Here is a 25,070-nt window from a genome sequence, read left to right on the forward strand (position 1 = left end):
ATATTGTACAGGTTTCTGAAGCGTAACAAGGTGGTGACTGTTAGCGTGTTAAGCAGTTATGCTGCACTTTTACTTAATTTCCAGGGAAAAACACCACCTGGGCTACGTTCGTGTTTACCTTTGACTCATCCTGTGTCACGACTATTGTACTGTATTGCTGCTGCTGGCACCTTGACAGATTCACACTTCGAATGAGGTCGTCTATCATCAGCAGTTCATTGGAAAAAAGAAGGATAGAAAATGCCCTTTGCACTAATAAATGCTGCTGCCTGCAAGCCAGTAGAGTATTTTTCAGCATTTTTCTTGTTATTTTCATACATACCAGTATTGCAAATTTCCTACAACTTTGAGGCTATATTGCTCTCCCCTAACAGCCATAATGCTAAAATCAAGGCTTCAATATTTTTTATTTCCAGCATATAAATAAACTTGCTTCAAGTTCTTCATAATTTATCCCTGACTGCTGAGCTTCGATTGGGTAAAGATAAGCTTGTAAAGCTGAAATGCTATCAAAGTAAGCATAAAGAAATGCAGAAAATTTGCAGTGCGATCACAGCTAAACGTCTGCTTGCCAGACTGAAATGAAAGATGAGGAAAAATATTCACAATTCCTCAACACTACACAAACACATGCTGTCTGGGGTTCAGCATTTAGCTATAAAAATGTCTTAAAGAGTTCACATCATACAATGCTGTAACGCGGGAAAACATTATTCTCGAGTCATACCAGGCAAATGTTTTGGATGAAAACAAGAGAGGCAGCAACGGTGGGAAAAGTTAATAAAATCTGTGCGAATGAACATCCACGCTGCCGTACCACTCGCGACAGACAAGGTCTCTGCTTACTGCTGAAACACGGCGCCGGGCGTTCGAGTTCGGAAAACAAAAATGGCTATTATTGACGTGCCAAAAGTTTATTTATGTATAAGGGAATAATCCCTCTTTCACTCCTTTTTTTCTGCAATATAAATTTGAGGCTGAATTATAGTTAGGGGTCCGCTGGGGAAACCGTGTTAATCGTGTAAAGCACATTATTACTGCGGGATCACCACTTGCAGTTTGCATGGAGACAGCCAGAGTATGAGGTTTTCCTGCCTGCTGAGAAACCAACAGGCACTGTCACCTCTAAGCATGAGTTTGTACCAGAAACCCTGCATGAAAACGTTGTGCTAAAGTAAGACGTTAAAGCGTGGCCGATCTACGGGTCCAAATGATCCCTGTCGGCTTCATTTCATTTGGTGTTTAAATGAAATACATGTATACTGCTTGTGCTGAATGTCCAAGGGGATTAAAAGTGTTCACGTGGACATATTTGGTCTCATCGTGGCTATTTTATATGTCATGCTGTGTGTTTTCATTTCCAACTGAAGATATATTGTACATCAGTGGGGTCCTGCATCATCCATGAGAAGCTGACTAAAACACACATAGCAAACACACAGGCTGAAGTGGTATAAACAGAGAGCTCTGGTGGCTGAGGCTTCTAACACAGGGTGGATTTTACCTTTGATGTTATCTATGCAAACACTTTAGGCGGAGCTAATCACATTAATTGCTTTAAACATGTTTAGTTTTCCTCTCTGAAAACCTCTGTCTAAGGTAAACCAGCAGATGACCGCACGAGGGGAGCGGCGCTGGCAGCGTGGTGGGATTTGAGCCCCATTTGACACCATCTCACCATTGATTTGGGGGGTGCTCAGTAGCACAGTAAACATTGGCCATGACAGCGGGGTCCTGACACGGCTGAAGGGGGCGAGAGCGGGTTGAAAGGGTGGACAGGCCGCCGATCACAACAGACAGATTATGGGCCCAGCATGCAGAAGAGTGGCGGTGCGTCGTGCCTGAGGCCTTCATGGGAAATGACTCCTGACTGGCAGGTAAAAGGCCAAACAGTTTCAGAGCTAAAAGGCAGCAGTGTACCGCTCTCCTCACATGCAGCGGCTCATTAGCAACCTGCCGGAGCTGCGGATGATGGGAACAAACTGGCCGTTATGGACGGGTGCTGCGGGAAATATGGCTGCTGACATGTGTACAGAAATCTGATTAAAAGCCTTGATGAATGGTGTTCGAGGAGCGGTGCAGAACAGAATCAGAAGCAAATCAGAGGTTTTTCTTTCTCCTGAAAAATAATATCTGACTGTGGCCCTTGCAGCCAAGGTCATCATTGACAGAAGTCATTTCCCCTCCCCCCAAAAATAGCTCCAGGATTTTCTGCTCACCTTTATGGAGTTGCTACAAATCCCTCCTACATCACATATCTCTACATCAGCACATTCACTAACGAGTTTAATTGCTAACTAGCATGAAATTCCCCATTTCTCATGTTCTGGGGGTTCCCCATTAAAAGATTCTCTGAGCCTAACAGTCAAGACTTCTTTTCTATAATTAGTTTTAACCCAATGCATACATTAAGGCTTCTTAGCAGGCAAGATGAGGGTAAGAAGTGTTGGTTGCAAATGAAAACACTGCCAAATAAAACATGGTATAAAGTGCCAATGCTCAAAAGCAGGTTGTATAACATTATAGGTATGAAAAAGGGAGTTTGAGGGAATGAGTTGGTTTATCACAAGGTGTCTTTCTCTGCCCTGACCAACGAGGAAAACCACCAACACTTCAGGATCTGTTCCGAGGGAAGGCTGTGGAGCAGAGTGCCCCGGCTGCGGATGAGAGAAACATGTGCATTTAATCTGCCGGCTTCCAAATGCCCTGTGGCAACCACAGCAAAGAGCAGAAAAACGTAAATGGATGAAATTATATCCATATGATTCAACGAGACAGCTAAGGAGAGGCAGGTTTCTCATGCGCTTCGTCAAGATACAAAATTAAACACAGCTTGGCTAAAACATTCGCATTACATAGTTTACACATATCATTTCCAATGTGAACCGAGATCCTTTTAGCAGCCAGCTTCATCTGCTGTGAATTGAGCATTAAAAAGAATCAAAGATAGCGAGCGGCTTTTTTTGTTTATAACATGAAAAATTAATTCACACCCGCCTGCTTTGAAGCATCTTTTCTACTTTGCCTAATTTTTTTTGATTTATGAATGTGAGATATCAGTACACACACGCACACACATGACTGCGAGGGAGGGAGTGTTGTCCAGATGCGAATGAACAAGAAAACAGAGCAAGAGCTCAGCCGATAAATTGGTGGGAGGAAGTAGTCATGTAAATGACTAAAGAAATTGTTCTTAACAGCTATTTTGCACTCATGCCTGAATAGTTTTGGGGCCAGATTAAAAACTACGTGGATGGCACAACAGGAAGCATTCCTATGATGACTAAATGGGGCTCACATAATGAGCCAGCCCAGCTGTTTTGTTTCTCTCGCACGCTGTTTGCTGAAGATTGAGGAGGAAGTGTAGTGATGGGTCTGAACCCCTGCTCCCGCGGTGGAGGCCTGGCACGGTGCAAGCCTGGGTGCACAACAACACGGTGAGCTTTCATGGAAGCACTTAACCTGCTGTGATCCAGAGACCTCCGTTCAAATGTCGACCAGCTCTGCAGCCCTGCTTCACATTAGGGAGCTAAGATGTGATTTCCCCTTAAACCTGGCAGCCCGGGTTTTACGGGTTCATCAGGTTGAGGCGGAAAAAAAAATCCAGGGTCACGTTCTTATTGAGATGAAGTGAGCTGACAGGGAAAAGGATATTTACTGCGCTATCATGGAGCGTTAGTGGAAAAACCAAACGTAATTCCAGCTAAATTGCACTGGCATATTTAATTTTCCTTCTGGGCAAAGGATCAGGGTGTTAAGAAATAATTTTCACGTGGACATATTTTATACTCGACTGAATGAAAACGAGCCAAATCTGCAGTTCATTTTAAAGCAGTATTATTGATTGCATACATATCAAACAGCTCGTGCCTCAGTGACACGAGAGTAAAAATAGATCGGCAGCCTCGTTGCAAAAAGGAAAAATCGGTGGTTGCATTGAGTTTTTTTTTCTTTGCGTGCTCAACCTCTGGGCCATGACTTTTGATTGCAAGGTAATTTCACAGGTCGCCTGGTAGGAGGCAACAGGCCCTCAAACAACCTCAGTCCAACTCAGATTGTGGCAAAAGTTTGCCGTCTCCTTTATAAAAGCAGACCGACTGCCAAGACACTGATCAGGTTGAGTCAACCTGTGCGGTGAGCGCAACTTAGCTGCAAAGCATCTTTTTGCAATAGGAGATTGCCAGCTGTATTCCAGTTACATTGCTAAATAACAGCAATGTCATTTTGCAGATAATCGCCATCCTGCAGTCGCTATTTGAGGAGAAATTTCTGAATATCTGTGTGGTTCTGGTTGGACTCTGAATATAAGCAGTTAATGTGAATTTCTGAGTGTGAAGACGGCAACAGATTTGTGATTTTTGCTGAATTATCACAGCTATTTGCATTATTATCACGCACAGATTGCATGTAATTGTCAATTTGACCTCATTCAATTGGAAACTCATTGCAGACTGACTCCATCTTATTGCTGTTTCATCACTGTCTTACTGCACCAAAGCTGCTTTGAAGAAAACACTGCGATCGGTTGCCGACCTGGTCGCTGTTTTCAAAGCCAATAAGACCAACAGTTTACTGCACTCAGTCGCAGAACTGTTGGTCCTACGACTGTCCTCTTTAGCAATGTAGTGAGAAACACTATTGTCTCAAAACTATTTCTTTTCAAATCTGTTCCACATCTGGCTTAATTTAATTGTTAAAGAATTGATTTGGACAGTGTCCTTGCATCAGTGTTCCCTAACGATTCAATGACCGCTGTGTTTGAGAAGGATTCTGGGTGTTTATTTTGGGGATGAGACATGATCCTATTATGCCTCCGTTCAGCTGCTGAAAGAGCCATCCCACTTTGTATCATGACAGCAGGGTTACAGTCGCAGCAATCCTAAGCATTTATAATGGCTAATTAGAGAGCAACACAAAGCTTGCAGGGCCACGGCCATTAGTAACCATCAAGACATTAATTATAAACCCATTCACGAAATCCGAACCCGCCATGAAAAAGACAGACTGGGGGTTACGCAATGAAAATCCTAAACATGATCTGTGTTCCGAGCCGGCGCCTGGACTGATGTTACTGGCAGTCAATGCAGGATCCTGTTTGACAGGCCCATGAGCTACGGCATCCACTAACACTCGGGCTTCAATCTATTCAGCACCTTTCACTCACACTTGCCTCCATTCGCACTCTCGCTTTCTCTTGCTGTCTCTCTTTTACCCTCTTCAGCCAATAAGCTCCTCTTGCACTGCAATGCAACAAATTACAGGTAGTAGTAAATTAAACTACTAACTCTTTTACGCTCCGTCCACACCTACATGGGTATTTTTGAAAATGCAGCTGTGTCGTCCACACTAAACGGCGTTTCGAATCAGCGAAAACTGAGATTTTTTAAAACTCAGTTTTTGCGTTTACGTGTGGACGAGGAATACAGTGTTCATCACGCAACGTCAAAGGTATGCGCCTTTTTTCACGTCAGCTGTGCGCCATGTTATTGTTTACATGAGATGAATTGCAGAATGGCAGATTAACAGTATTTTGTCTCTATCTGCAGGAGTAGTTACTCATTAAAACAAGTGTTTGTGAACTAAAAATCAAGAATGTGGGATCCTGTGTGTCAGTGATTTGAACAGCCCAGCGCTGCTCCTGACGAAGGGAAAACAAATCTGCAGGGAGACCTACCTCGGCACTTGTGCAGGTGAAGCTAAAGGGAAGATTTGCTTCATCATATGTTCTAGTCTTTGGCTCAGGCTACGTCCACACGTACCCGGGTATTTTTGAAAACGCAGATTTTTCTATGCGTTTGTGCCTTTCATCCACACGTAAACGGCGTTTTCGGTGACTGAAAACTGAGATTTTTAAAAACTCCTGCCAGGGTGGATATTTTCAAAAACTCCGTTTTTGAGTTTACACGTGGACGAGGTAAACGGAGAAAACGCAGCGTCAAAGGTGTGCGCATTTTTTGACGTCACACTGTGCGCCACGTTATTGTTTCGGTGAAATGAATTTCTACAATGGCGGACGTAGACAAAATACTTACTGTTAATTTTACTCTCTGCAGTGTTCAAATGCTTACACACACACAGTTACTGTCCCTCCACACATACGACTCAGTTCTGCTTCTATCCGCCATCTTTGTTTACGCTTTCCCACCCAGGCTGACTTCTGATTGGCCAACATTTCTACACGGATAGGAATATAGCGCCACCTGCTGCTTTGGCATGTTCCTAGCAGCGTTTTCCTTCGTTTTTGGCTTTTATGTGTGGACGGAATTTTTTTTTAAAAACGAAAACGGAAAATCTTCGTTTTCAAAAATACCCGTGTACGTGTGGACGTAGCCTTAGAATGAAGTTGGTTTGGAAACATATGCAGCGATGCTTCATCTCCTGCTTTGTGTTTCTGTGGGCGCAGCGCTAGCAGTGTCCAAGCGTTTCGTCCCCCCCCCCCCAGGGGGCGGGCCCCACACTTTGGGAAGGTCTGCCTTAGTGTCTCCATTTTTTACTGTTGGTATTGGGGGATGATAGACGCCAATTCACCAAGAGCCAGTGGTGACAAAAATAATTACATTTAATTGATGAGATTTATGACTCTTATTAATTATTTGACACATGCTGTAAAACGAGTCCAATGTGACGATTAGTCTGTTTTTACTGGCTCCAACCAGCCATCCATTATTTTCTCCTTCTTCTGTGACTTTTCCTTTTTAAGCGTAACTCGAATTCTTTTATACTTTAACCTGCCTTGTGTTGATCTGCTTCCTCTTTACATGCATAGCCCTTAATCTCGCAGACTGAAAACCTTCCAAGAAAATGTGCCACCCTGCTTGCTCAAAACGTTGCACGTCTTGGGACTGGATTTCATTTCAGTGCTTTAAGGCTGCTGGTAATGGAGAAATTGGCATCTTTGCACATTGCCACAGGTCTGGAAAGATGCCCCTGCTCTGACCACAGTTCCTGACATTAACCATTTATGCCCCAGAAAGAAAAAAACACGCCCACTAGTTAACCACAGCATCTACCCAGTAAACCAAAGTACATTGCCAGTAGCTGTTTTTTTAACAGTATAAAAGTGCTTAAGTGTTTATTTTGTTAAAATTTGGATTCTTGCTGCGGTCAGAGAATAGTTCATACTACAAGCGGCCAAGTTTTATTTTCATTGTGATGCAGACACGCACACTCTTCTCTTCTGCATTCCCTTTTTTGTTGTTTCAGCCGATAAGATGAATGTTAGTTTTCCATCTTGCGCAGTGATTTAAACGTGTGTGTGACGACCTAACATAACGAACAGGAGGAATTAAGCGTTTCTGTACCGCACAGGCTTGTTAGGTAAAAAAAAAAAAAAAGAAGTGAAGGCCCTTCTCCCTCTCTGGCAAACTATTCCACACAACCCAAGAGTTGACACAGCTGTCTAAAGAATCACGCCTACTGTGGCACACACTGGCAACTCTATAACTCTGACGTGACAACAAATAAACATTGCTGAAGGCCAGAGAGTTGCCAATCAAAATACTTCCATGCCAGAAGTGCTATAGTACTGAACAAAAAACATGCCAGCAAAATTAAACAATAGGTCAACATGGCACCGTGATCGACACCAGCCCAAGGACTCGAGGAGGCTGAAGGGGAAGAGAGTGCATTTATGCAACCCTCTGGAGGGGGACCAGACCACAAAGCCTTCTGGGTAAAAAAGCTGCCGCCTAAGAAATGTGGTGCAACTGCGATGCCGTGGTGCCCCTAGATTTGTTCACTCCTCGCCGTGCCAAGTGTGTTCTTTTCTGCTCTCCGTGGGCTTCGAGGTCCAGTTTCCAGTTATGTGGATGAGGCTGGTTGCAATATATCAGGCCGCGCTACACATTCGATGTGTCGAGTCCAATCATGTCTCGGGCATTCTCCGCAAGCACATCGCCATTCATTCACATTTCAATAAATCACTCGACCACATTTCAGTATATAGTTCTCAATTCGTATTTTCAATAATGCAGTCGACACTTACACGTCTGTTCAATCAGAAGATGCATTTACTGCTCTAGAAAACCGCTCCAGTCGTTCCTGTGCAATTACCGTGCACTCAGCGATCCATCAATAGCACAACAAACAAAAACAACAATATTCTTCTACTCACTGGTATTCTGTGGTAGATGTTTTCATATTTATAGAATATTTCCTTCAAACTTCTCATCACTCTTATGTTTATCTTAGGTGTAATACGAGCACTTACTGAACTGGCCCGTTACAACATCTTCCCAATATACAACATTTATTTCCTAACTGCACTTCAGTTCATGCATGACCTAATCTACATTTCTTGGCCTTATTTTGTTAAAAAAGAAAAGAAATTGAACGGGTGACTGATGCTTTGTTTGTTTTGCCTCTCGTATGAATCCAGAGCAAAAGGGATATGATTTAACTTAAAGGCTTCTCAGTACTACTGTCATTCTGCCCAAATAACAAAAGCAATCTGGTTCGAAATAAACCTTTTTACGTTGATGTTAAACTAAATCCAAAGCTGAACAGATTGAACATGAAACAGATGCTTTTAAAAGCGAACAGCAACAAAGATCATTAAGGACATAAAAGTCTATGGGAGAGAGGTAAATCCCTGCTTAAATATCAGTCTCTGTGGTGCCAGTTCTGCTGGGTCACACAATCATAAAATAGGGTAATAGGAAACTGAAACATATTGTGTATCCTGACCTTTTATGTCCTATTGAGTAATGCGTTGCTCCACTGCTTTCAATCAATGCTTTGCACCATTTTCCACCATAGTTTAATGCTCTACCTCGACTCTTTCATTGGAATCTCTCTTCAATCTTTGGAGGGCAACGTAAACACATATACACGGTCTCACTTTGGAAAGCTTGATCGACCTGTATCAAAAGCTCGAGTTCTGTGCAGCAGCCTTGCTAATGCTTCAAAAATGCTCTTAACGTCTGCATTCAGTGCATACCAAATCACTTGTCATGCATAATGCCTTGTGATGAATTCTGGGCAAAAATGTCATTTTTGGGGTGACATCAGTGGAGCTGGATTGCCTGTCTGGCTCCGTTTCTTTCAGCCTTCACTTTTTCTCACAAACATTCAAATTAAACCCGGCACACTAACCACAGAACACCACGGTGCATAATTTAAACTTGACACCCTAAACGTAAACATGTCTTTCGCTGCATAATTTACTCGTACTTCTCCTGGTGTTTATTTTGTACGGTAGCAACTCAGTTTCACATATACGCTGGCTGCAGGTCTTCGCAGGTCTGGTGCCGTGTACGTGCCCGGGTGGGCGAATGGATACTGCCGCCTTGGGGTTGTACTGTGGCCCTGACACTAAAGTAGTCCCGGTGTGTATAAATGTCCTTCTTATTTGCTTTTTTGGTTGGAGATGCGAGGATGGCTCGGGGTAGATGTTGCTCTGGAATAAATACTCTGCAGTGACTTCTGCAGCACAGACGAGTCAGCAAAAAATAATTTAAAAAAAAGCAAACACTAAGAGATTTACTTCTGTTCCACAGACACAGAGCACACATACTACAAACCAGCCAGTTTGGTGGGTGTTTACAGAGCGGCTGCTGTGGCACAAATGTGTCTGGCACAAAACAAGGCCGGCGTGTGAATACGAGAAGTTGGAGAGGATGGCAGCCTCAGAAGAGAAAGAACCTGTTATGCCTTAGCTTTATAAAATACCACAAACTGTGGCTATAATTATCTTTGACTGTTGCAGAGAAACGGTTATGCACACATAATGCACATGATCCGTGACTGTACACAGCGCGAAAGCACTGCTACTGAGCGCTAACAACTAGGGTCGTTTTTAGGAGTCTAGAAGGGATTTCACAGATCTTCACCATCAAGCCATCCTCTGTCTGCTCCATGTATCCCCGAAACAGCCGTCCGAACACTGTGGAGACCTCAGACACACAATCCGGCTTCGTATTGCTCATTTATTAGTAAACTGATCTGCCTCAGTAGAGAGGTTAAACCAATTATGGTTGTGGATGGAACACAATTATGACACAATGTCTGTGCAATGTATGACCAGCCGCTCCTGATACCGGAGTGTGGTAAAAAGTTTGAGGAAATGGGGAAACTCAAAATACGGCATTCCAGAGAAATGCGATTAAAGTGTGATCACATGAAGCAAATCCTGCATGCTTTGATCAGGGTAAGAGGTTGAAGGCTGTAGGTGACCTGGATACAGATTTCAAGAAATGCTCGATTGCTGATATTGTGATACATTGTTGGTTATTTCTAAAAGCAAGAATCAAGCATGAACCGTTCAGGGAGTTTTGCCACTGTGGACGGTTGTTGTTTAGCTATAGACAGATCAGACCTGCCCACGCACGCACTGGTTTACATCGCTCTGTCAAGTGTGTGTGTAACTAAATAACAAACTTTTCCTCCAAGCTAAAAGCTCACATAACATTCTGTCCTAACGCATTTTTCTCCAGTTGCAAAACCTCTACACAAAGCAGCTCCAATCCTGCAGTTTAGACACGTAAGCTGGTGACACTTTTTGCAATGAATGGGCCCAAATCAAGCAATTTTCCTCTGTACAAACAATCAGTGAGACAAGTTGTGGAGCTGGATACCAACCAAGCTGCATTTCTGGTGTGCCACCGGCAATTTTTACATCCGACATTTGATAAAGAGGAAGAAAAACGACTGTGAAAACTTGTTTCAGACCTGTGGTGCAATAGCTGAGAAACATAGCGATCCCACTTTGACATGCTAACGCGTGTAGAAACAACTGAAACAGAGTTAAATGATTTGAGATATTAAATGTTGAAATAAAATGAAAATGAGAAAATCTTCAACTTATTTGAATCAGATTCTGTTTCAGTGCATATTAAATATTCTAAAGCATGAAAATTGGCATTAAAATAAACAGATTATTTATGGCAATTTTAACCCACGAATGTGCCATTAGGCAGTGATTCTTTATTGTTTTTTATTATTTTTTATTAAATGATAAATAATCACGTAGACAAGAAAAGATTTTACCCCAAGTCACTGCTTATTATTAGAATAACTTTTTAGGAATTTGTGCCCCCAGCGTTTTCATTTTTCTTCACCGTGAAACGTTTCATTTAAAATATAAAATATTTTTCCCTGTATGTTATGCAGCTCGGGGCTGGCAAACTTTCTAAAGTACATGTACCCAACGGCAGCATAAAATTACATTTAATATTTAAAAGCAAGTCTAGTGATTATATCAATATTTAATCAACTACAAATGTTGTCTTTAAATAAAGCACTAACCATACAGATTAAGGAGGGGAAATAGAGGTATATTTTGCCATTGTGTAGATTGAGTGTGTGTTGAATACATCAGAGCAGTCTTATGTTCAGATCTGAACAATAAGGGAAAGGTGGGGTGATGCTGGGAGGGAGGCTCTTGAGTACTGGACTACATTACTGACAAAGATTGACTGGAAAACTTTTTCGGCCTGACAAGCTCTTGGCCGGGGCTCCTCAACAAGGAAAACAAGCAACATTCATCTATCCAGGGCTTTCATTTATATGCCAAAACATCAGTGGCAGAGCCCCTTCGCCAGCAATTTCATCATATGACTATCACATATGGACAGTGTTGGGTTACTAATAGCATGACGACTGGACTGCCAAGCAGCACTGCTGATATGACAGGAAGACAGAGGATGGCCACAGGATGGAATTATGGGTTTGTAGAGAGAAATTATGTAGCTACCTGATGAACTCATTTGCCTGGGGAATGAATGACAAAGCTAATGCTGAAAATTATTTAATGAGTAGCAGAGGGAGCTTCAGATGAAGTGCTAAAAGTTGATCTCTTCCAGGTCCTTATTAGGTCCTGATTAGGTTTTTGCGTTTGCGCCAACTTAACAGACTAGGAGCTTTCTTTCCTGAGCATGGAGTTACTCCTGACATGCTAAACCATTGCCTTTCTCTTCTGTTGACACTGATTACTTTAAATGAGCCATACACAGACGTATCTTCTCCCTCCATGTGGGACTGAATATGCGTGTGCAGCTTGCAGCGTTTGTTGAACTTACAGAAACACAACATGTTGTTTTGGTAATTCGGCTTCCTTGTGTGCCACAGAGTAATCACGCACAGACATTTTTATTTTGGGATTTTATTAAAGAAGCTTTGCAGGATTCACAGTTCAAAATAATCCGTATGCATCTTATGGTGGGCTTCGGTGCACCTCATAAACAACAGGTGGACATGGTTTCAGTGCTTAGAGCCATATTGGGGATGGAGGCACTGACATCATACAGGTGCAGGAGTAGAAAAAGACATTTCTGAAGCTGAGTGCTTAGAGCAGTCTGAGCTTTTGGCTTGTTCATATATTGATCTTACTTGAAAGTTTAATATGAATACCTGTGAATGGAGTCAGAAGCTGGGCTCAGAGATTGTGGCCTCTAAAGTGTCCGAGGCTCATACGGGCACATTAATATCTGCGTCACTCGCCACCCGCTGCTCACACAGCTCCAGTTTCAGGCAGCATTCAGAGGAAAAGTCGGGTCATGTGCTGAACCTCAGTTTTAATTAGCTAATGGCACTCCCTGTTTTATCTCATGCACCTGAGCTGATTGCTCACAAAAGACTCCATTTACTCCAGGAAACACACGGCATCTTGGCAGCAGGCTGCACTCTACATCTGAGCGTCTGCTGCAGAGGGACGCAGCCACTCTCTTCCAAAAAACAGTCTAGTAAATCTAAATATATATGTTAGCTGGTTTCACACCAGTGAAGAAAGAGGAAATTCCATGATCTATGCCTTTTTCCAGCAGGCCTCAACATCCAACTTTCCTTCAACAAGTCCTTTGACTGTGTGTCAGTCAGAGCGAGCGTGTGTGTTGGTGTTTGTCTCCGTATATACACACATGTGCATACGTTTAGAAAGAGCGCTATTAAGCAGCTAATGCTGGCTGGCTTTTGTCATTGTGAAATGGAAGAGCGGCTCTTTGACTCGCCTTTAGCAACACGAAAACCTTTAAATGTATCATTTTATAGAGACGTTTGAAATAGTTAAAACGTCTCCTTATGTCACAAGATCCTACTCAATAATCATTTTACCTGAAATACATAAAACATATATATTTATATGAAGCTTTAATAATGTTTCCATATGAAAACAAAATTGCACTTGCCATGTGCTGCGCATAATTCACCGCATCAACAGTGTTTGTTCTAAAATTACAAAGTCCTTCTGAAAGACCATTACTATGACATTTAGCACAAACAGCTTGGAATAAGCAACATTTTATTTATGCTCGAAGTGCAGAATGAATCCTGCATCCCGCCGCAACATAAGCCCCTTTTAAAAACATTTAAAGCGCACCAATGTTTTAAAATTTTATGAGCACATTTTTCTCCAACATTTGATCTAAACTGCTTTGCCAAACCAACCAAATAAAGAGCACAACACTGTACTCTTGCCTGAAGTCACTGTGCCATGTAAACACACCGCCCTTTGCACACAGAGCTTCAGCGGTTTAAGAAAGATGTTTTCTGAAGTTCATAGCTCCCAGTGCAGCCTTCAGACACTTCAAATCCACAAGGCCGGCCTCTGACAAAGAAGAACAATATCAAAGTCTAGGACCATGACAGGGCTGCTCTTGCTGGATATATTTTTAATATTTATGCAGACGCAGGAAAAAATGCAATAAACTAAAACAACAAGTGAATTAGGCATGAAACACAACAGGATATTGCAGAGAGATTATGTTGTTTCCTTTTCGCCCGTGTGTCCCTCGGCATTTGCTTGCCCTGTGCAACAACTCAGGGCTGGCTTTAATTGGAGAGAATAGGAACAAAAAATATTTTCTAAAAAGGTAGCGCAACATTTTAAGAGCCTCAAATTCAGTCGTCGACTTATTTCTCAAATGGGACATTTGGTAAGATATTAGCCAGGTGACAGACCCACGCAGGGGATGAGGTACGACTGTGTGTTGTGATAATGACTTTTTGCCGTCAAGATGCAGCATGAAGCGACTCCTGTGCAGCTGCATGAAGAAAGTAGAAAGAGTGTATATATGGAGCAGGAGGGGGGGGGAGATGTGTTATGTTTGGATGTCGGGCAGGCCTCGCTTCATGAGCGCCTGCTGGAATCTGCCGCTAGAAAGATAATAAAAGGATTAGCCCTGTTGTTTCTAGAGCATTTGGTCCTAAAACAGAAGGTCTCATCTGTTTCCTCTATATGAATTGCTCGAATTCTTAAATGCCTTTGTCTATTGCATGAGCACAAGGAGCACAAGAGGCATCAGTGCTAGTGGAAAAAAGCGCACGTACCCAGACACCAGAAAAAGAAAGAAAGAAAAACTAAGAAGGTACTTGAGACGGTTTTCAGACGCACACAGAGACACAAGGTTTCCAATGAGGGCAGAGCATTTACTTAAACGTGTATAGACTACAAAAACACAAACAGAGTTACAAATACACACACACACACACACAGAGTGTGTTTATTTTCCCAGGGCCTCAGAGTTTATCTGCTGAAGTCCCGGATCAACATACATTAAATCCCAGATGATTAGATGTGTTGATGCAAGCTTTAAATCATTTCTTATTTATGTTGGTTTTTTCTGGGGGGAAACCACGAGTGTTACAATTCATTGTACTGCACATGGAATCAATACTTCCTATTGTGAGAGTGATTCAATGTACTGCCATTGCCGTGACTTTGTTTTTTCATGCATTGAGCATAAACAGGAGGTTAAGGTGAGTTTCACAGTGACTCACATCCGCAGACAAAGTCCAGCGTCGTGTCCACACTGAGACGAATTGTTCTCTCACATGTGGTAAACATCTCCAAAAACACACCTCGGCGCAACATTTATGCACACCTATACGAAACGCATAAATCTGCTGTGTGTCACCAGACGTGCTGTGCCTGCTGTGCAAACACACATTGCTTTAATGAGCAACAACAACAACAACAACAACAACAAAAAAGGGACAAATGAAAGCCTGTAATACAACGCAACGCTGAAGCTGAATTAACAGTTTAGGCACGAACAGCAAATTACTTCCAAATTTTTACTGAGCCAAGGAAGCAGAGACACTAATACCCCAGAGTGACGCAAAGCAGGGAGAACAGCAGCAACAGTTGAGTTTGTGTCTTTTTGCCTTCGGTCAGCAGATGTGTAACAGCAAGCAGGAGAATTAGTAGATTCAGCATGAATGTCTTAATTAGCGCACAAGGACGGTAAAACCAGCCTCTCCCTTTAGTTCATTTCACAAGCCACTGGTTTTTTAGGAAAACAAACAAGATCTGGAGAACAAGGCGCTACAGAAATATAATACATTTTTTCAATTATCATTTGGATTTGGATGAATTCTTCAACCTGAAGAAGACCGCTGACAGAGAGAGATTTGGGTGAAGCCTCCGTGTCTCACTTCTCCAGACTACATTTCTCCTCATGTTTGCCTTGGATATGAATCCAACTCACTTAATACTTGTGGGACAGCTAAACTTTTAAAGCTCCCATTTAATGTGGGCATTGTTTGGTTATGTTAACCACATGCGTTGGCTTTTCACGACTGAATCCCTTCTCAAAAAACGAAGTGCCCGTGAAAATAAACACGGCTTCTTGCTACACAAATTGTGCACTAATTGTGTATTTGGACTGAATCGTTTTAAAGGTTGGAGGGCATTTTCCATTCGTGAAGGGATGCTGGGAGGTGACAGCTTGACGCTGATTAGTGTGTTGATTTGTGCAACCTGAAGCCTTACCTGCAAATACAACCGCAAATCTATTTATGCTGACGAAGGACTGCTGCTCTTACGGCATTTCACATCTCCAGTGGAAGAAAAACTCTTTTGTGTTTTGCATGTTCCACTTGAAATACGGGAAATACAATCATAACTGTTTCTCAACCAAAACAAAATAAGAGTTTCTGTTGAAATTTAATCAGCAGTGAAGCAAGGCCAGTCCTTTTTTTTCTGGATACAACATGTATCTTTCTGAGAAAAAAAATCTTCTTGAATTACTGTATTATGTTGTGAAATATGTGCTTGTATTTAATTTAAACAAAAAAAAAATCCCAGATGGTTTCAATTATGAGATAAACTACACTCATATTAAAGTAATAAATACAACGAAGACCTTCAGAAGGAATAAGAACGCTGACTACGAGGGGATGTTTTACAATATTCTACGTATATGTTTTGAATCTTTTGGCTTTGGTCTGTGGTGGGAGAAGAACTTAGTGGTTTATGATGACTCACCATACACTTGTTGGGTTTCTCTCCAGAATGGACCCTCATGTGAATGAGCAGCTTGTAGCGTGCATTGAAGGGCTTGTAGCGCCGAATACAGCCAGCCCAGAAACAGGTGAAGTCCTCACCTTTGCGTTGGTCGATGTGGACCTTTTCAATATGTCTCACAAGCTCCTCCTGCTGCTCAAAAGCAGCACTGCAGTCAATCCAGCGACACACCTGTTTATCCACCAGCCCTCCTCCTCCGACTTCTTCCGGCTCGGGGGCTGCGTGGGCCACCGCAGGACCTCCTGAGGTTGGCTTGAGTCCGAGGGAAGAGCCTGGAGTTGTCTGCTGGTTGTGATGGTGTAGTGGGCCGTTGGGAGTGGGCCCCACATATTGGTGCAAGTGGTAAGGCGGAGGCATGGCCGATCGAGGTGGGTGGTGAGCGTGACGAAGATTCCCACTGCGCCCACTTAAGTGATGGTGATGATGATAGTGGTGCTGAAAGAGTTTGTCTTCGCTGGGAGAGAAGTCGTCGAGCGGTTCCTGCTTGAGGACAGCCCCAGATCTTTGGCCCCCATCTGGGAGACCCCCACCCTGAGGCCCCGAATGCAGAGTCCCAGACATCAGGGCCCCACTCATCAGTAGCCCCAACCCGTCTGAGCCTCCTCCTCCTCCTCCTCCCTCAGCTGTTCCTCCAGCCCCACGCCCCTGCAGCATGGAGCCCTGCTCCTCGCACAGCCCCAGGCTCTGCCCTTGGCCTTGCTCCGGCTCCCCTAATGACACTGAAGAAGAGGACGAGGAAGAGGAAAGAGACAACAGGCAGGTGGCAGGTGAGGACAGCTGACAGCTCTCCTGCAGTGCAGCCTGCTGGGGGCTGCTGTGTGGTGGGGGCCTCTGGGGGGCTTCCCGTGAGCAGGAGTTAGAGGGTGGGGAAGCAGTAGAGGAGGAGGAGGAGGAAGAGAAGCCGGCGCTGCTGGTGTTGCTTGGCGAGAGGTTAGCACGGAACCCGTTGACGCAGGCGACCATCGACATCTGGGAGGAGGAGCAGATGATTGCGGTGATATTGATCTCCTCAGAAGCGGTGCCAACAGCTGATGGGGAACCGGTGGCAGCAGCGGCGGTGGATTGCGAGGCCAGGGACAGGCAGCGTCTCTTCAGACTGCCAGCGCTGAGCAGCCGCGCTGAATGACGGGAGCCAATTGGAGACAAAGCCAGCGGGGAGGAGCCATCTTCATTATTAAACGGTTGTCCTGCGTCTCCTGGCACAGTGCTACCTACACCGCTCACTGCACATACGCCATTACCGCTGTTGCTAACATGCAGTGACCCAACCATCTCATCCCTGGCCACCTCCAAAACTTGGCCTGCAGCGTGGGCCTGAAATCCAGCCTGAGATGAAGACTCCACGTTGGAGATCTTGTAGCCCATCGAGCTCTCCTGTTTGACTGGGTAAGGGAGAGAGGAGCGAACGCCGCTGGCGCCGCAGCCCAGGCTGGGTGAGGCCCCTGGCAGGGTCCTCCCGAAGGCAGAGGAGGATCTGCGGGGAGAAAAATACAAAAGGAATGTGAGCACTATTAGCTCAGTGCCTGTTGACAGACAGGCTGGTTCATCCTTCCCACCAACATCGCTGTCAGTGTTCTGCCTTTTCATACTGTCGTTTCATACTCTATTTTCCTTCAGTTTAAAATGAAAATCACGTAAAAGGTCCCAATAACCTAAAATATTTCAGCTGAGCCTCCCGTATCAGAAGGGAGTTATGGATGGAATAGACCATGACAAGCGAACAGCAACAGAAAATTGTTGATAATCCAAAGTGGCTTTTTTTAATGAATAAATGAAAGAGGATCTTCTTGTAGTGAGGGGATATGAATGGGCATTTAAGACTAATAATAGAGCGAGGGGGAGGGTTGGATGGCGACTGAGACCGAGAGGCCACTGGCTGGTGTGTCCATCTGACGGGCTTTGATGACACAAAGGGGTTAAACCCAACCCAACAGTGGGGATAAATAGGGAGTCACCTGTTTTGGTGGTATAATTGCAGCCTATGAAGGGTCACCATTTACAATACTGTGTATTATGGTGGGAATCTTTGCCTTGCTGAATGGGGAACCCAGGTCATGTTTCTCCATGCGTTGCTGTGATCTCCTACATAATCATTCCTGTCAGTTGGCTCATTATGGATTTTGTCCAAAGCCCCTGAGTGATGTGAGAAGAGCTCTCTTTTTCCCTGGCTGTCGTCTTTGTCTCTTCCCCAGAGCACGCCCAGGAAAAAACAGCACTAATGCTAACTGGGACAGGAGAAAGCCACTGGCAGGCCTTGTCATCATTGCTGTTAATAAAGACTTGACCCCTCTTCTTATTTTTTTTCTATTCGGTAGCCTCATTTCCTCTTCGGCTGTACTGGAAATATTGAGAGACAATACGGGAGAAATGAAAGTCTGTCCAGACGCTTTCAGCCGGATGGCTAAGACGAGAGAGAGAGAGAGGAGTCGGGGGAGGGAGAAGGAGGACAAATCCACTTCTGCCTTGACCAACAGTAGTCACAATTTGCACACGGAGGAATTGCATTAGTGTAGCATAAATGTTGTACTTCAGTGTGTTTTATGAGGCCGCTGGGCAATGCTGTCTAGCAACATATGTGTGCAACTGATTCACAATAGCAAACATAATGAGAACCATATTGTACCTGCATATTGTTAGTAACACTACACCAAACAGGAAACATTCAGAACTGGAAGTGGAAAAATATGATATCAAACGGGAACAGTGACACTTCACCTGGCGTCTTGATGAGGCCCATCCTGCAGAAGGAGGTCAGGTGTAGGTCTGCTGCACTGGAGGCTCTGGGAGTAAAGCCCCTCCAAATGACCTCCCGCTGGAAGCAGCAGGCTCTGCCCACATCGCATCAGGGGGCCCTCGGCATTGCCCAGCTCAGCATTTGCATCCTTCTCTGAGCAGTAGGTCCCATTCACTGGAAATGGACAGAGATAATATTACTAAATAGTCTACTTCACAAACTGCACACCTTTTGTCAAAGCAGACCAACACATGCGTTGTGCGTGCTGATATCAAGGTATGGTTTTAGCTAGAAGAACACTGACCCGATGTTACTCTCAAATTAAAAGTTGGCTAAAGCTAAAGCTCAGTGATCTGCTGACCGTCCTGGAAAAAGAGCCAGCTGAAAATAATCAGTTTACAATGGGATGCATGCAATCACGGACATGTTGAAACTCTATTACATTATGAATATTCTCTCGAGGAATAGTTGTTGGCTGCCTCAACTATCACCGCGTCGAGTGATACACAGAGAGCTCTTTGGCAATATCCGACTGGTGGCTGTAAGAATAACGTCACATATTACTGCTGGAGTAACGAAGAAATTCTAATCCAAATGTCATTTTGGAAAAAGAGCTAACTCAGCCAAATGAAGTGAAACTGTTTTATCTTTCAAGACCTTTAATTAAAAAAATTAAATATCAATCATTTTAATTGTTATCATTTATCACATTTTATCATTTATTTGTTTCACTGGCTAATTTATATTTTGTAACAAGTCTAATGTAAGTAGGCGGTGAGTTAACATAAAAATCAAGAGCTATTGCACTAAACACAAAGATGTTTATCATCTCAGAAAAAATAACAATTAAAAATATACAAATAAATAAAAGGAGCATAACTGCTGAGGAGTTAAGACAAAATTCATTTTTCTGACTAAAGAAAAAAAACAGGAAAATGTGTTAAATTCAAATCTGTCATAACCTGTCATTTTATTCAAATGTGTTTTTTAACACGTTTGTCTAATGCGATTACTTGATGAAGATTGCATACTTTATGATTGTGGCCATAAATGTAATAAAAAAACAAAGAGAGGGATGAATGTGAGAGAAGGGAGGGCTTGGTGTATGAGGAAATGTTTTTGAAGGGTAAGTCGATATCCCCACGCTCGTGTGCAGGCGACTGCGCGTCCCCTGTTCCAACTTTCTTAACTCAATTTCTTAAATTTAATTTTCTGCTAACAATATTACTGATAATGTTATCACACACTACAAGCTATAATTAATAAAACCAACCAACTATTCTGTATGTGAAAGAAAACATTAAGAAGGAAAAAAAGACAAAAAGCACGTAAAGGAGAAAATCTACTAAATGTAGTGAAACGTGCAAAAATAGGGATTTATGAAAAAGGAAAAAGAAAGGCGTAAGAAAGCTATTACAACATTAGTAACAGATGGAAAGAGAACAGAAGAGAGAGAGGGAGGGAATGTTTTGGAATATGGGAAAAAGGTTATAAGAATGAACAAAAGACAAGAGAAAACAAGGGCACTTTGTGGTCATGTTATCCTCAGTTTAACAAACATATTTTCACATATCCTTCCTACAGCTGACGAGCCCAAGTCTCCGCTGCGTTTGTCTTTTCGTGGGTCACAGCAGAAACACAAAGAAGTAGAGAAAAGGCAAAGCGAGCAACGCAAACAGTGCAGCATCGCCAAGGGAACAACGCTGCTTTCACTCAAAACTGTTAACAGAAGGCGAGATGAATTTCAGCTCTCGCCTGTTTTCAAGCAACACAAATCACTCTGTTTATCAAAATCTGGACCGCTCCACTTTGTTTTATTTCATTTATTTATTTATTTTTACCATTTGTTGGCCGAGCATCTCACCGGTTAGTGTATACAAATGAGTTTCTGTATGAAATCTTCAAGGCCCGACGATGTGAACCAAGCATCTCCCCGCCTTAGGTTAGAAATCAATCAGGCTTTGACTGAATGCACATGCACTCGCACACATATGTCCTAGTTACCAGCCTTTATTAATAATAAAAAAACAAAATACGAAATACGAGACAGTGTTCATTACTCCCTTCCACAATAATGATGTTTGCAGGAAAAGAAACGAATTACAAACAGAGATAAACAAGATAAATATCTAGAAACGATGATAACCTGTCTTAAAATTGATTTACAATAACAGGTGCAGAATTCATTTGCTGTTTTGCAGGACAGTCTAAACAGAAAGAAAGTGCACCCTCTGTCACTTCTAAGCTTTTATATATCAGGATATAATAATTTATGTCCTTTGAACGTCTTTAAATTAGGGACATATAACCTGAGACGAACAACATAATATGACGTAGTTCACCTCGTCATTGTCGATTCAATGCAAAATGCAGAAGCATTATGTGAAGAACTAAGTACACCCCAAGATTTAATACACTGTCCAATAGACGGTCTCGCATTTGACTTTAAAACACTTTCACGTTTGGCTCAATGACTGCAAGGCGCTTCGGCCCCGCGGCTGCAGAACAAGACCAAATCGTCACCCCTCCACCACCTTGCTTGACAATTTGTATGAGGTGTTAGGTTTTCTCCAAACGTGGAGCTGTGCATTATGGCCAAACATCTCCGCTTTGCTCTTTCGAACTTTTCTGAGAGAGGAGGCTTTCTCCTGGCAGCCCACTCAGTCTTTTTCTATTTGTACCGTCAGAGATGAAGCTCTTGGCTTTTTTACATTTCTCTCATCACTGCGCAGTCTGACCTGTGTGAGTTTGCTGGGACATCCACTCTTGGGAAGATGTGCATCTGTCTTAAGTGTTTTCCTGTGAATAATCTTTTCACTGTAGAATAACAGCCTCATAAATAACCTCCCAGCAGCTCACAATTCAAAAGGGTGTACGTAATGCTTCACATACAGTTTCTGCATTTTGGCTTGATTTTTGTGAAATATAAATTGTCACAGTGCAACATGTGAAGTGTTTTTGTTTTTGCTCATCTGACATTATATTTACTTGCTTAAGGTTCTTGTGTGGCTCAAGGTGTTTAGACAATTTCTACATTTTTTTTTATTATATTAAAAAAAAATGTGCAGGAAAAAAGAAATTCAACAGTTGTGTTTTTAACTCTTAACTACAAACCCAATTCCTAAACACTGGCCCGTGATCCTCGGGCCCTCAGAGGGAACCGCATTAAAAACAGGCATGATTCTGCCATGGAAATCACACCATGAGATTGGGAACACTTCCAGAAAACACTGTCTTAAACACAGTTCACTGTGCCATCCACAAAGGCAGGTTTAAAGCAAAGAAGAAGCCATGTGAGTGTATCCAGAAACACTGCCGTCTTCTCTGGGCCAAGCTCTTTAAAATGGACGTAGGAAACGTGGAAAACTGTAATTTGGTCAGATTCTTTTTGGAAAATACGAGATGCTCCGTTCAAAAGCCTGTATCTCTGATGCTATAGGGGTGTATATGGAGTTAGCAGCCTGAACATCTGGAAAGGCACCATCAATGCTTAAAGGCATATACAGGTTTCACAGCAACAATGCTAAACCCCAAACTGTGGCTATTCCAACAGCGCGGCTTGGTGGTAGAAGAGCGCTCGACTGACCTGGGGACTGCACCAGATGAAAACATCTGGCACATAATGAAACAAAACTATGACAACCCAGGACTGTGGGGCAGCTATGATTCTATATCAGACAAGAATGAGACAAGTTTCCCACGAGTCCAACAACTGGTCTCCTCAGGTCCCAGACTTCGTTAAAAGAAGACGAGATGTTACATAGAGGTCCTGTCTCATCTGTTTCCATCAAATTCAAAAGTTTGTTTCTTTATATATTTAAAATATGCACAGCACTGCCCTTCATTTGGACAGCAAAACTCTTCTGTCTCTGTCCTTTTCGGACTAGGAAGTAGTCAGCAGGACATAAAACCTCTTGGGTACAAAGAAAGAGCCACGTGATCCAAACAGAGAAATATGAACTATGACTACATCTGTTTGCCCAACCTACAAACCACAAACTGAATAAAATTAATGATGATGTGACCCTGTCAAACACCGTATAGACTTTAAAATTCTTTTGCTTACTTTTAAAATTTTAAACAATTTGGCACCCAGTTACCTGACTGAACTCCTCTGCTTGTACAAGCCCAGGAGGGCACTAAGATCATCCTGCCAGATGCTCTCAGAACAACTTAGATCCCGGCTGAAGCCCAGAGGTGATCGGGCCTTTGCAACTGCAGCACCTAGACTCTGGAATAGTCTCCCCGCTTCTATTCACAATTCTGAGTCTATTCATTCTTTTTAATCGCGTCTTAAAACTCATTTTTTTACTTTGGCTTTTGGATCAAATTAGTTTTAACCATCATCAGGCCTGTTTTATGTCACCTTTGATGTTTGTTGGTGTGTTTGTTTGTTAACTTTTAATCTCTTGCTGTTTTTTGCTGATTGTTAAGCACTTTGATCAACCCTGTTGTTGGTAAATGTGCAATATAAATGAATAAACCTGAACCTGAAACCTGATCGATTAAATATGTTTGAGCAAAAATTGTGTAGAGCAGCAAAACAAAAAAGCACTGAGCACATGCAAAGTAATCTACAGGTGTTTTTTTGTGTATTCTTTCAGTAAAAGTTACACTTACACAAAGTTTTATTGACTTCCTATGATCTTATGTGGGACTCTACACGCAATTTTCCAGCAGTTTCCAATTAGATGTAAAGTATGAACATACTATGCTCCTGTGTCCAATATTCACATCCAAGTATTGCTTAAGTAGCCCCGTATCCAGGTGTTGCAACTCAGGGGTTGTCTTCAACAAGAGGCACCTTCTGATTTTCTCCAGGACATTGAAGTAAAAGTGTTTCATGAGTGTTAAAGTTCTTGATCCCTTCACTGCAGAGAGTTGGAGCTCCAGTGATTTAGAGCTTTGTGACATTAACAGAATCAGTCATGCTCTGGTTGGGGAAACAGCAGCCTCCTCAGCCATATGGAGGTTTGGAGCAAATCCAAACGTAAAATCAGTTTATATTGAATGTGCTATGGTAATTCACTGTTGAACATTTCATTGTGTGTTAGAGCCTAGTTTGATCAGGAGGTGGGAGCCAGATAGAGCATCAGGGACTGAGGTGAAATGTAAGACATCCAACAAGAATGACAGGTGAAGAGTGTGTGTGTGAATGAAAGAGCGAGAGGTGATCATTCTCTGGATTATGCAGAGGTTATGACTCGCCTATTGAGCGAAGCAGCTATGCATCATACTTTACATTCCCTTGGCTCTGAGTTTGAATTTTTTTCTTGTTATGTTCTGAAAAACACTTGAGAAAGAGAAATGTGTGTCTGTGTAATCCATTAATATAGTTGAATGGATCATGGCTGAGCAGCCTATACGGCTTCATCACAAGCTCACAGGCAACACAGCCGTTAAATAGAGGAACAAAGAAATGAGCCAGCAAGGAACAAGGGCAATATCCGAAGCTGGAAACATTAAACCAACATGAAGAATCAAAACCTGCAGTCCCTCAAAATGGCTACTGGACGCTGGCTCCAAAACGAAAGCCAACTGATCCCCACACACTCTAAATTTCAAACGAGCAGACATAAACAGGTTTATAGCCTGGAACAAAAACATCTTTTCTCTCTACAGCTAACTTCCCCTTTCATATTTTTTGTTTTACCCATTAAAATTATATTGAGGCAGTTGTGCATTACTAAAGGTATGACCAGACTGACTGATGGATGCTGACACAGGCAGCAGCAGCTGTTTGCTGAGCTTGAGTTCAGCAAATTTGTGCTATTGCACTCAAGTCTGACAAATATATGGCTTACTATGAGGTTAAGTCCACTAAAAGCCCATAGAAGATGTGCTTACTGTAGCTTAAGTACAGGGTGGGCCATTTATATGGATACACCGTAATAACATGGGAATGGTTGGTGATATTAAAGTCCTGTTTGTGGCACATTAGTATATGTGAGGGGGCAAACTCCTCAAGACGGGTGGTGACCATGGTGGCCATTTAGAAGTCGGCCATCTTGGATACAACTTTTGTTTTTTCAATAGGAAGAGGGCCATGTGACACATCAAACTTATTGGTAATGTCACAAGAACAACAATGGTGTG

At 42.7% G+C, this 25,070-nt stretch overlaps 1 protein-coding gene across 1 annotated transcript in view; it reads right to left on the reverse strand.

Annotated features, from left to right (window-relative positions):
• Positions 1-25,070, reverse strand: part of glis1b (GLIS family zinc finger 1b) — a 75,622-nt gene that overhangs the window by 25,583 nt on the left and 24,969 nt on the right. Inside the window, exons 3-4 of the mRNA XM_085348919.1 lie at positions 18,956-19,148; positions 16,202-17,714 (exon numbers count right to left, since the gene is read on the reverse strand). Of these exons, the coding sequence (XP_085205045.1) occupies positions 16,202-17,714; positions 18,956-19,148 (1,706 nt within the window). The remainder of the gene's footprint in view (positions 1-16,201; positions 17,715-18,955; positions 19,149-25,070) is intronic.

Source organism: Diplotaxodon limnothrissa, linkage group LG23 (assembly GCF_057381915.1).
Source record: "Diplotaxodon limnothrissa isolate DT_005_m linkage group LG23, D_limnothrissa_male_GT1.1, whole genome shotgun sequence".
NCBI lineage: Eukaryota > Metazoa > Chordata > Actinopteri > Cichliformes > Cichlidae > Diplotaxodon > Diplotaxodon limnothrissa.